Genomic DNA, 12,689 nt, shown 5'->3' with positions numbered 1-12,689 from the left:
GCGCGTAACCATTCCACTTTGTTCTGCCCTGTGAACTAAATTTTATTAAGTTCTTAGAACAATGCATAAACCCTACCCTTCTTAAAGTACTAAAGTCCCAAAGAATTAGTGAAAAAAACTCCAGTCAGAGAATGACCTAGCATATTTCAGTCTTCAGCTACTTTTAATGTGAATTTTATGTAAGAATAACTGAAAAGATGGAAATAGGCACAGAATATGTTGAGGTTAATGTCAAAATTCCTAATTGCTTTATAAAGTTGTATGTTAGGATCAAATATGAATGAAGACCAAAAATCATACCTAAAGCCTGCCTTTATTTAGTACTTGATGGGGTTCAGGACATGCTACCCTAAAATATGGTACCTTGGCATAATAAATATTTTTATTTTTTATTTTTTTTATTTTTGACCGGTAGGGGGATCGCACCTCTCCACAGCACAGTGTGGTCTGCACCACACTCAGCCAGTGAGCGCAGGGGCCATCCCTATATAGGATCCGAACCCACGGCCTCGGCACTGCCAGCGCCGCACTCTCCTGAGTGAGCCACGGGGCCGGCCCCTAAATATTTTAAACTTAAGGAATCTGAGGAACAGCGTGTGCAGGAAGGACTTCTAACCTTGCCCTGAAGCAGGTCATAAGACCCTCATGTGAGAGGTGCCCTCCCTATACCCACTGGAAAGGAGCACGCTTATCTCTGAAGATGTAGGGACACAGAGAGGGACGTGACACACAGGTCTGCTGATCCCCCTGTTTATCACACGAGCTCTGTTGTGCTACCACATTTGTCCACAACGTTCCACTCTTCATCAAACCTAGCGTGAAAACACAGCTTTCATCCCTTGTTGGAGTCTGCATTTCCTTATAAAGCCTCCCACGTCACATAAAACTTGTATTAAATAAATTTGTATGCTTTTATCTTGTTAGTCATTTTTTTTTACAGAGTCCAGCCAATGAAACTAAGATGGGTAAAAGGAAAAGATATTTTTCTTCCTCTACACAATGCTATTATGTATCAAATTACTATTCACCAAACTGCATTATTCTCCTTTTTCAGAATAAACTTTTCCATAGCGTTTACCTTCTATGAGAGTTATCAGTAAACCTGCCTTATTCTCTCTTCTAGACTGCAAATCTCTTAACGTATTTAATTTTATATTACCTTAGAGGTACTCCAAATAACTATGGAACAAAATGGACTAAAGAGATTTTTATTTTAAAACTACTTTTTGGGAAAGGATCACTGGCATAAATAAGCCCGGATATAGTGTTTTGCCATAGGTTCTGTGTGTGTGTTTCAGCTGTGTTTGTTATAAACACTTTTAGATTTGTTATAATATATACAGAAAATTACAGTTGGAGGGGAAGTCCAAGATCAATCAAACTCTACCTCCTAACTTTAAAGTCAGGCAAACAAAGTGGTTAAATGTCTTATGCAGTGGATTAATGGTTAATCTGCTGTACTTTTTTTTTTTTTTTAATTTTTTAAAAATTTTAACTTCTCAATATACACTGTAGTTGATTTTCATGACCCTTTGCCCCTTCCTCTTCCCTCCTTCCTTTCTCCCCTCCCCCGTACTTGTTGTTTTGATTAGCCTGGTCCTAGGCAGTAGCAGGAAATATCTTTCTCCTGATACTTTGCTTTTTTACCTCCCCCTCCTTGGGGAATCTCACTTTAGAAACCTTATTCAGCTGCTACTTCCACATGCAGGCAGGCCCAGTCTACCCCAACTTTCCCCTAACCCTGTTTACCCTATGTGAGTCTTATTTATTTTTGCACTCTCAGAGCCAAGCAAAATAAATGTTTCCTGAATGGATAATTTTTTTAAAAAGTTAGTCTATCCAACAACATCGAAAAGCATACGTGAAAAAGTGTAACAATTCTACTCCTAGGAATTTATCTTAAGGAAATAAAGATATACATAAATAACCTCAGGAATATTAATAGTAAACAAACCCCAACTAATTATCTAATAACAGGAGACTGGTTAAATAAATTATCATTACAGCCATACTTTAGAACAGTAAGTAGCCATTAGAAATCATGTAGGATGGGCCAGCCCTGTGGCTCACTTGGGAGAGTGTGGTGCTGATAGTGCCGAGGCCACGGGTTCAGATCCTGTATAGGGATGGCCGGTGCACTCACTGGCTGAGTGTGGTGCAGACGACACCAAGCCAAGGGTCAAGATCCCCTTACCAGTCACAAAAAAAATCATGTAGGATGATGTCTAATAACTTCGACAAATTTAAGACTATATTTGTTCAGGGAGAGGAGAAGGTTACCAAACTGTATAAATATTATTATTATATAAATGGAATGATATATATGTATAAAAAAAAGTATGTAATGTGGCTTCAATATTTATCTCTGGATGGTGACATCAAAGTTGATTTTTAAATTTCTTCCTTTTGCTAGTCTGTATTTTATGTATTTTTCTAATAAGGCACAAGTACATTTTCTGAAATAAAGAAAAATGACGCCACTTAAAAACAGAACGTGTATGCAGAAAAGAGTTCACACAGCAAGCTTGACTGCTCTCCTTGGAAAGACCAGCTTGCAAGATTGGCCCTGGCTGTGTCTGGGGACTTGGATTTCAGGAGGGTCCCACCATCCCTAAATGACAAGCATGGCTCACTGTTCCTAAACTGTTTGTACAAACAATGTGTTTTACACTGAGCACCTGCTTTCCTTCTGGGAGTCTGGAATTTTCTATGTGTGAGGCAGGGGTGCCTATGTGACCAGCTGCCCAAAAAACCCTGGTCACTGAGGCTCATGAGCTTCCCTGGCAGACCACATTTCAACTCGTTGCTGGAGGAAGTGAGTGTGCTCCTAGTGATTCACCAGGAGGCGACTCTTGGAAGTCTGTGCCTGGTTTCTCCCAGACTCTGCCCCCGTGCTCCTCTTCCTTTTGCTGACTTTGCTTTATATCTTTCACATTTGTAATAAACATGAGCTGTAAGCATGACTACGTGCCGAGTCCTTAAGGCCACCCAGTGAATCATCAAACCTGGAGGTGGTCTTGGGGAACTCCTGACACACATAGTATCTTAATTATTTCTAAAGAGCTTAAATATAAAACCTGAAATATCTTCAGTAACAGGTTAGTGTTATTGCAAATTCTCTTTGATAACTTGAGTATTTTAAAGGAATAGCCTAACAGCCAACCTCAAAATTTCAGGTTCTAACTTACACGAATGCAGATTATTATTAATTTTATTATTATTATTATTTTATTTGCTTATTTTCTTGGTGACGTGAACATTTAAGATCTACTCTCTTAACAAATTTCAAGTATACAATACAGTATTGTTAACTGTAGTCACCATGTTGCATATTAGATCCTCAGAATTTTTTTTCTCTTATAACTGAAAGTGTGTATGCTTTGACCAGCATCTCTCCAATCCCTCCACCCTCCAGCCCCTGGAAACCACCATTCTACTCTCTGCATCTATGAGTTTGACTCCTTTAGATTCTACGTATAAGTCAGATCATACAGTATTTGTGTTTCTGTGCCTGGCTTATTTCACTTAGTATAATGTCCTCCAGGTTCATCTATGTTGTCACAAATACAGGATTTCCTTCTTTTTCATGGCCGAATAGTGTTCCTTTGTGTATATATACCACAGCTTCTTTATTCGTTGAATGCAGATTATTTGAAGTCACTTACAGCAGGATGAAAAACATTGATGGCTTGAACGGAAGCCTTCCCCTTTTGCTTATACCCAAACACCAAGTCAATCCACTGACAGATGTTCTGGGACACGTAGTCAGACTCTAGAGCCTGCCGATGGATGAGGATAAAGAGACGAGGGTCATTACGTGCCCAAGGCGGGAGGTTGACGTGATTAACCCGTTCACCATTCTGACGGACTCCAAAATCAAAACCTAAAAGATAAGATTAATAGTAATTTTTAACTCCCCCAAACCATGCTTCATTCGGCCCTCAGAGCAGGTCTTAAGGGTTTACAGAGACATCTGATTGTGTGCTACAACCAGGAAAAAGAAGGGCAAAGAGGATTCATCTTTTAAATAAGAAATGCCATTGCTCATCTACTTACATACTAATAGGGAAGCTACATGGATTTACGCTATCCTTATTAAATCTTTCAACTTCATCCTTCTACCACTTTATAACATACTGAAGAAAAGGCAGAGAAATCCATTGCCCACTAATCCCAATATTCCCATTAATCAATTCTTCACATGCAACAAGTGCTTAAATCTATTCAATTGTAAGCTTGATTAAAATCAAACTAAGGCTTTGTATAAGCATTTCTGAATTATTGGTATTAATATTTTAATAAACTTAATATTTATGTTTAGTAAATATTAGTATTCTGTAGTTTAAAAAAATTCAACTGGTACAAAGTATACATGTTCCTAGAATGAACTGTCATAGCCTATTAATTTTATGGTGGGTCTATAGGTCTGTTTTGACTTCCTTTTTGCTAAGCACTCCTGTAGATAACAAAATCATCGCAACACATTGAACAAGAGGGTTTTTCTGTTGTCTCAGTGTGCTAGTGTAAACAAAAATCTCAGAAGCGTTTATTTAAAAAAATTGTCTAAAAGAAATGTTACCTTTGAACGGAAATGGTTTTTTGTGTACTACATTTTATGGTGTGCTGAACACCATAACAGAATAAAAATGAACAAGGCCCTTCTAAAAGCTGATTAAGCTCTATGTAAAATTAAGTTGCTGTCTGTTTACTTCCTGATCTTGTGAAAGTTGAAAGATCGTCACCAATTTTGGAAGTATTTTGAAATGACATGATGTGAAACATAAATTGAGTGTTTATATAAAATTCCCATGGGATGGGAGAATCCTAAAAAGCTCAGCAATCATTGTCCAGAGTAGCTGCAGGGTTGACTGAAGATGAGCTTGCTGAGGACTTGCAGAACTCAGCAGCAGGGATTCATTTATTTAACAACAGTGAATGGGGCATCTAAGGACTGGGCTGGGGAAGGGCAGGGCAGCAGGGGTCTCTACAGACTCAATCATGCCCAACTTTCAGGTATCCTGAGGACACATCACCCAGAGCAGGTGACTGAGGTACAGTGAGAAGCCTGGAGGAATGCTGATAGGAAATGACATGATGTCCACTATAGAAAATTATGTTTTATAAAAACAGCTACAACGTTTCCTGTCTTGCATGCCTTTCCAGAATCTTGTTCCTCCCCACCCCCAAGCAGCAAAGTCTATGTTCCTTCCTTGTGAATCTGGGCAGGAACAATGGACCACCTCAGCAAACAGAACACAGTGGATGCTGCGTGACTGTCAGTGCTGGGCTGCAAAAGGCCAAGCACTTCAGCTTGTCTACCAATTGTGACACTCACCTCTGGAACCCTGTAAGAAGGATGTCCAGGGCTGCCATGCTGTGAGGAAGCCCAAACTAGTCACATGGCAAGGCTACATGGAAAAGCACTGACACTACACTAAGAGAAAGGGATGTCTGCCAGCCACCTGCTACTCCATCCCCCTGCCTGTTCCAGCTCCAGCCAATCTGAATGCAACCCCGTGAGACCCTGAGCCAAAACCACCCGGCTGAGCTGTTCCTGAATTTCTGATCGGCAAAAGCTGTGGTAGGTAATAAATTTATTATTGTTTTAAGCCACTAAATGTTGGGGCTGTTTGTTACACAGCCATAGAAGACGAGAACATACATATAAGAGACCACGAACAGAGAAAACAAGCAGTACATTTAAATGAGTCCCAAACTGAAACCCACAAAGCAGGTACCCCAAACTGGGGGTGATAATATTTGATGGAAGCATTTCTCACTTGGGCAACAGTACGAAATATGCTCCAGGGTAACTAGCAGTATGGATTTACTGATGTTTCTCCAAACAATCTCAGAGAGGCCAGAGAGGCCAGTTAGTCTAGAACAAAATTCTCAAGTAATTTGGCCAAAACTAACTTCCCTAAAGATACAATTCTCAATTTTTTATGTTCTTAAGGGTCACGTGAAAAATATGAAATTAAGTAATGTGGAAAAACAACCCAAATAACTAATCCCTTAAAGGATTAACTGATTTTCTATTTAAGAACAAGAAAGGTTGACCAAGATTGTGGGTAACTGGCATCACAGAAAATTTGGTTTTATCCTTCAGTATTCCTTTTGGTTATTAGAAAATTCTGGTTAGAGAATTTCATTTTTATTTATATCATTCCTCATAAAATAATTAGGATTTTGGTTAATTTACATTTTGTCTTCAATAAAGTCATACCTCTTTTTTTTTTAATAATGAGCATATTCTAACTTTTGTAATCAGAAAAAATAAAGCGATTTCTATGATAAAATTAAAATACATGTTTATAAATAATTTTGATAGTTAAAAGTTAGTCTTTGTGGGCCCAGCCCGTGGAGCACTCGGGAGACTGCGGCGCTGGGAGCACGGCGACGCTCCCGCCGCAAGTTCGGATCCTATATAGGAATGGCCGGTGCACTCACTGGCTGAGTGCCGGTCACGAAAAAGACCAAAAAAAAAAAAAGTTAGTCTTCGAAATATATCTAATCCTATAAAATACTTAAAATCCTCAAAATCACTTGGAAATAAAATTAAACACTTAATAAATAAAGGAATTTTTGTTATTTGAGGAATCAAGTTTTAGGACTTAAAAAAACTATTTTTATTTTTGGAAAATTATAAAATAACCACAAACCTTCGAAAATATAAATTAGAAATGATTTACTGCTATACCTTCACGGTTAACTAAGAACTCTGGAAGATAGAAAAATTCTGGGATAAGTTCTTTTACATCAGTCATGGATTCAAAAGATGAGAGGCGCCAAGTTGTATTTGTAGAATGAAAAGTTCTGTCTGGAATGTCAAAACTTTGATCTATAAAGAGATACAAAAAATACAGTTAAGACACATAGACCTAATTCCATTAGATGCTTGTCATAATTAATTTACTTTTGCTACTTCAAAAAATTTAAAATAATGTTCATTTTTTTGGTCCATGGTTTAAAAGAGGTTATTCAAATTCTTGAAAATAAATATTTCCATAAATAAACTGAGATACTACATTATTTTTCATCTGGTAAAAAATAAGGCTTATAAAATATTTGTTTTTTCTCAGAAAGTAAAGGAGGGCCATTTAAAGATAATCTACTAACTCAGGAAAAAAAGTTATCAATCTAAATGGAATTCAGAAAAATTAAGGCAATTCAGTAAGGCTACAGTAGGGTCACAGTGCCTAGAGCTGAGACAAAGGAGCTGAGGAATAAGAGAAGCACGGTGTGGATTCTGTTCAGATTTTAAGATTCTCTGTAGTTTCCTAAATTTTTTTTCAAGTACTACTACAAATTCCTATGATCTAGAATATGCATATACTAAACTAGCAGTTCTCAACCAGCAGCACTTCTGCTGTCCAGGGGTTATTTTTGGCTGTCATCTCTAGAGGGGAGGGGGGTGCCATAGGCATAAGTGGGGAGAGGACAGGGATGCTGCTAAATGTCCTACAGCACACAGGGAAGCCCCCATGACAAGAAATCATGTAGCTTGAAATGACTATAGTGCCAAGACTGAGAATCTCTGGACTCAACAGTAAGAAATAAATTCAAAAGCCAACACAAATCATTTTAATATAATAAGATAAAAGTGAATGGGGACTGAGGTAGTCCCAGAGTTTTCTAAAAAAAAAAAAAAAAAAAAAAAAAAAAAATCTATTCATAAATACACAATAAAGAAAATATCATATGCGAATATATTCATAATAGTAACACGAATGAAAAAAGATCAATAAATTTTAATTGAGAGTTTTATATTAATTTAATGTTGGGCTATATTAAAAGAAATGTAGTCTTAGGAGGAGGAAGCAGCAGTTCTCTAAACACTGCCATGGCCCCAAACCATGTATAAAATACTCTTTTTTTATTGTGACTGCCATTTTTAAATAAGAGCATTCACAAATGAGAGCATGTCCAGAAAGATCTTCAGAATAGTGACAGGTTTGGGAACCATAGCAAACATGCATGGCTTAAACATTAGTGTTTAGAACTCTTCTATTAAATACGGAACTATCTTACTTTTTTGGTAGTCCTTGAAATTTTATTTAATTTGCCTTGCAAATAATGTACGGAGGCTCCAAAGGCAACTTGAGTGATTTGAAATAATTATTAGGTTGAATGTCTTTAAAAAGTGAATGGCATACACTTTTAAAGAGTAAATTTTATGGTTTTTCAATTACATTTTAATTTTCAAAGAGTGATTGCATTTTTACAAACTTAGCCATGTTTAATTTGAAGCCAAAATTTGAGACATTAGCAAGATGATTTGGCTTACTATAGAATTTTGGTGAAGAAATAAACAGAATTGTTTTTCCTGTGGTTTGACTAGCGTCAATAAATTTTCAAGAGGTCTGTTGAGCTGGTTTTTTCTGATGACCAGTATGAGTTGTAGGCAGTCACACAGAAACACCTCACCTTGATATGCTAAGAACATCTTGGTGAAGGGCGGCATCCTGACCAGGAAGTGCAGCACGGTGCCACTGTTGGAGTAGTGCGAGCCGTAGTGGTAGGGCTGCACCGGGGGCATGGGGTCGTCCTCCCTGGCTCCCTTGCGGTACTCTTCCTCCAAGTACTGAAGGAAACACAGAATGGGATGCAATTCAGGACTGTGCACTCCAGGCCACACGGGAAAAGTGCTAGATGGTTTTCTTTCCCATCCTTCTCTAGGGCCCCTCTGACGCCTTACTCCACGGCTTGCCTCCCATTCCTGCCTAGAGACCTCGGCCACCTGGAGCACGGGGGGGTCTCCTCCTCGGTCCCCAGTTCACATGCTGCATCTTCACGCTCTCATTCCTTGTAGAAAAGCCACCTGTTCCAAACCCTAACTCCCAGCACCTTGGCGCCCAACTAATGGCTCAGACGCCTAAGCTGATCAAATGCTCGAGAAGTGACAGCTTGAGGTGGGGCTTCAAGAGCTAGTGTCCAGGTTCTCTTAGACTCAGAGGCAGATGATGAGCACACAAGTAAAGTGGTTTGTGGAAGAGACAAAAAACGAGAGCTGCTTCTCTCACTAGAGATGCCTGAAATTTAAGAGTTTCAAGATGGAATGCTGTTATTTCACGAAATTCTTCTCTAGAAGCGGAAACACAGTAGAATGTAAAAGCCGTGTCACATCAGTGTATTAGTATAACATTTTAGGGATGGCTGTTCTGCAGTGCAGTTACACAGAAATAAAAGTGAATATGGTGTTTATTCACCGCTCCTATCTTCCCGTCATAAAGTAGAAAGCTTAACACCTGTCCTTATTCTCATCTCCCACTGCTTCTGTCTGGCTCATAGTCAGGTGTAGTGAATTTTCAAGAGTCACTTCTCCTTGATTCCCATAGCATTGCCCCATTTTCATCTGCAATAAAATTCTATTAATTTCACATACACAGGTAATTCATTTTTGTTTTTAAATTTTAAAATCTGGGAAATTTCTGTTTGATATTTCAATGCATAATTTCCTGAATATGACTAATAAGGGTTATGGTACATTATAAACATATTAATATTGTTATATAAATAACATGGGGAGATACGAATAGCAGGTCCCTGGAATCTTTGTAATTTTTCATAAGGAATATATTTATTATATATTTGAATAAATAATAGATTATCAGTTTTCAATTTATATCAAATTAAGTGTATTCTTTTTCTGGGCAAAATGTTTTCAGAAAATGATACTTAATTTCATATAATGATTTCTAGTTGTCTGTCAATCAAAGTTCAAGGAAGTGAAAAACAGAAAAATCAATACTATAAATTTAAAATTAGGTAAAGCACAAGTCTATAAAACAAAACTCCATTTTCATTGAAGTATGAGTAAAAACAAAGGCTACCTTGTATGTGTCCACATAACGATCTTCTTTTTCTTTATACTGCACAGCTATAGGCTTAGAGAGATTTCTACAAAGGAAGGGATGATGGAAAGCATATGAAATATTCTGAGACTGTCAAGATTAAGCTGCCTACATGTCTGCATCCTGTAAGTAAATAAGTGATCAGCAAAATGCTCAGCCCTTAGTCTACTGCTTACACATGTTGCTTTGCAATTAACAGTCACCATTTAAAATTATGATTTTATAAACAATTAAGACAGAAGCTTCCCAACAGATCCACATCAGGATTAGAAATTCCTAACTTGAGTTACCTACACAAGAAGAGCTGCTGCTATCCCTCTTCCCCTACTTCTGCAGGTTCCTCCAGAATGAAAACTCTGCTACCCATGGCAGCTGATTCCTCCCAAGCCCTGAAAACTCTTCTCCTGTTTTCTAGACTCTACATCTGGTCAGGCAGTGTAAAGGACAGTTTGGGCAGAAATTATAATCATGAGGAGATGCTATGTAATTACTAGCCCAGTTAGTAAAAATGGAGGAAACAACACATGCTTAAAATGACCAAGTTGAGATTTGGAATGTGAGCGCAGAAACAGATATCTGGCTACCTAATTAGCAGATGCTGAGTGATACCACTGTGCACACGGTAGAGTATGTGTGCATACATGCGAATGTGTCAGTACTGGTGTCCACTGTGCACGAACACCACACAACACCATTCTTTGAAGCAAGAGAACTCAAGGGGTGAATCCTCACTTTTACAGGTTATAGAATCAAGCAGCCTCCCTGTGCAGCACTTGAAAGGACAAGAAAAAATGCTCTGATAGCAAAGGGCAGGCTCCTCCGGCTGAGGAGCCATCTGTTCTGGCATAGGGATGCGCCACCTGAAGTTTCAACATCTGCCACCATAACTAGACCACCAGCAAGATTTTCCCAAATTTCCGTAAGTCAAACCAAGTCTGCTTGGCCAGATGTTGATACATCTTTTTTTTTGATAAATTATTATTTCCTAGGTACACTGAAATTAGTGACCTTAAACACTAATTTTGTTTTTGAGACTTTTCTAATCCTAAAAACTTCGTTAAAAAGTAGAAACAGTATTATATGAATAGATATGAATTCACTTCTTGAAATAGGAAGAAATCATGTTTAAGATCCTGGCATGCAATTTTTAAAAAAATAGCATAAATTGGTTTTTTGGGGTACAAATTATATTAAATGTTGCAGCTGAAAAATCAGAAATTACAGTTGAGCAAATAGAATAAGCCAAAAATTAGCCACAATACTATTACCCACAGATAAACCATTTCGGTATGTATCTGTTCAGGCATTTTTCTGCTTACCTATGCATGGTACACTCACTTTTTTAAATCAAAAGAACATCTTTCCTTTTTATAATATATACATTTCTACAATACCACTTTAATTGCTGCAACATATAACAATTAATCAAACCTAGTGCTGGGCATTCAGGTTGTTTCTAAATATTAGCTAATTTGAAGAATAATGAAAGGACTATGCTTTCACCTAAATCTTTGCATGCAGTGTCAGGCACTGTCATAAGCAACACACCAGACAGACACTCACATAGTTCCTGTCCTCATGAAACTTACTTCTCATGGGAACCTTTCTGGTAGAATGCACATCCTTAAGAATTTCCTAAGAAAAAAATTCCTAGAAGCTAAATTGCCCAGACAGAGCATGCATATTCAAAATGCCTTCCAGAAAGACTATCTATTTATACCAACAGTATAAAAAATGTTTAAATGTCTATCCAACAGTGTATAAAAATAAGAGAAATAATGTGCCATTTACTCTTTTAAATTGACAAATGAATTAAGTTGAATCTGATTTCTTGAGAATTGCCCCAACTAGGCCTATTTTTTGGTAGTTTTAACTAAAATACTCTAATAAACCAAGTGGAATATTTGTAGTCAGTTTTTATTTAAACTAAATAATATTTTTTCAAACTAAATAAACAAAATATTCCCTCCTCAACTAGGGCTATTTGGTAACTCTAAAATATAATTTGTACAGGAGAGGCAGAATAAATGCTGAATTCTTTTCCTTTAAGTCTGTAACTTTAGTGCCCTAGTTACCTCCAATGGGATCAACCAGTTTTGTTTTGCTTTATTTCTTTTGCCTTTTAAAAAGTATCATTATGAACTTATGTATCTGTTTATTTCAATGTGTTTCAATTACTTGAAGTCATTATTCTTTTTAACTCTCAGATTGTCCTATCTCTGACAATGACAGCCATTTCATCAAGTTGGCTTCTGAATTCTTTTGACAAGACTATATTAGTTTCCTTGCTCTCTCTCCCAACACAATAAACTAGGCTTGTCTTGTATGTTTCTTCTAATAAATTTAGAAAAACTGAGAGAACAGGAAATCACCCCTACTGAAATAATTCATTCAAGCGCTAATCATCAATGGATGAGACCATCAGATACAAGTTCAATGGGAGCCTGAAGCCTCAGATCAACCTACGCATCATTAGAGTGAGGTATCGCAGGCTTCCTGATACGATGCAACTGAAGCTCACATCACCACCTACAAAGGATTCTTGCCAAAAAGTTGAACCTGAATCTAAGCAAGCCTTTGGAACCAACTTCCAGTTTCTAAGAAATGCAAAGGCTAGATAAACAAACTAAATAACGTCACAGGACGCAATCAAAAAACACAAAATGTTATCCTACAGAATAAAAGACCTGGGTTTTTTTTGACAAGCCAATGTTGGGAGAAAAGAAAGAGAAGGAATACGTGCAAAAATAAAATAAAGGCTGTTCTAGACGTATGTTTTTAGAGATATAGCAACCAAAGGTGACAGTGGACCTGATTCAAGCCAACTAAGTACAA

General features: G+C 37.5%; 1 protein-coding gene across 1 annotated transcript in view; it reads right to left on the bottom strand.

Annotated features, from left to right (window-relative positions):
* The window catches only part of LYST (lysosomal trafficking regulator), a 147,240-nt gene that overhangs the window by 30,401 nt on the left and 104,150 nt on the right, over positions 1 to 12,689 (bottom strand). Inside the window, exons 39-42 of the mRNA XM_063082698.1 lie at positions 9,834 to 9,900; positions 8,428 to 8,584; positions 6,701 to 6,841; positions 3,666 to 3,883 (exon numbers count right to left, since the gene is read on the bottom strand). Coding sequence (XP_062938768.1) covers positions 3,666 to 3,883; positions 6,701 to 6,841; positions 8,428 to 8,584; positions 9,834 to 9,900 — 583 coding nt within the window. The remainder of the gene's footprint in view (positions 1 to 3,665; positions 3,884 to 6,700; positions 6,842 to 8,427; positions 8,585 to 9,833; positions 9,901 to 12,689) is intronic.

Source organism: Cynocephalus volans, chromosome 18 (genome assembly GCF_027409185.1).
Source record: "Cynocephalus volans isolate mCynVol1 chromosome 18, mCynVol1.pri, whole genome shotgun sequence".
Classification (NCBI taxonomy): Eukaryota; Metazoa; Chordata; class Mammalia; order Dermoptera; family Cynocephalidae; genus Cynocephalus; species Cynocephalus volans.
The sequence above is the reverse complement of the archived record's forward strand: the minus strand, read 5'-3'. Positions and strand labels throughout refer to the sequence as shown.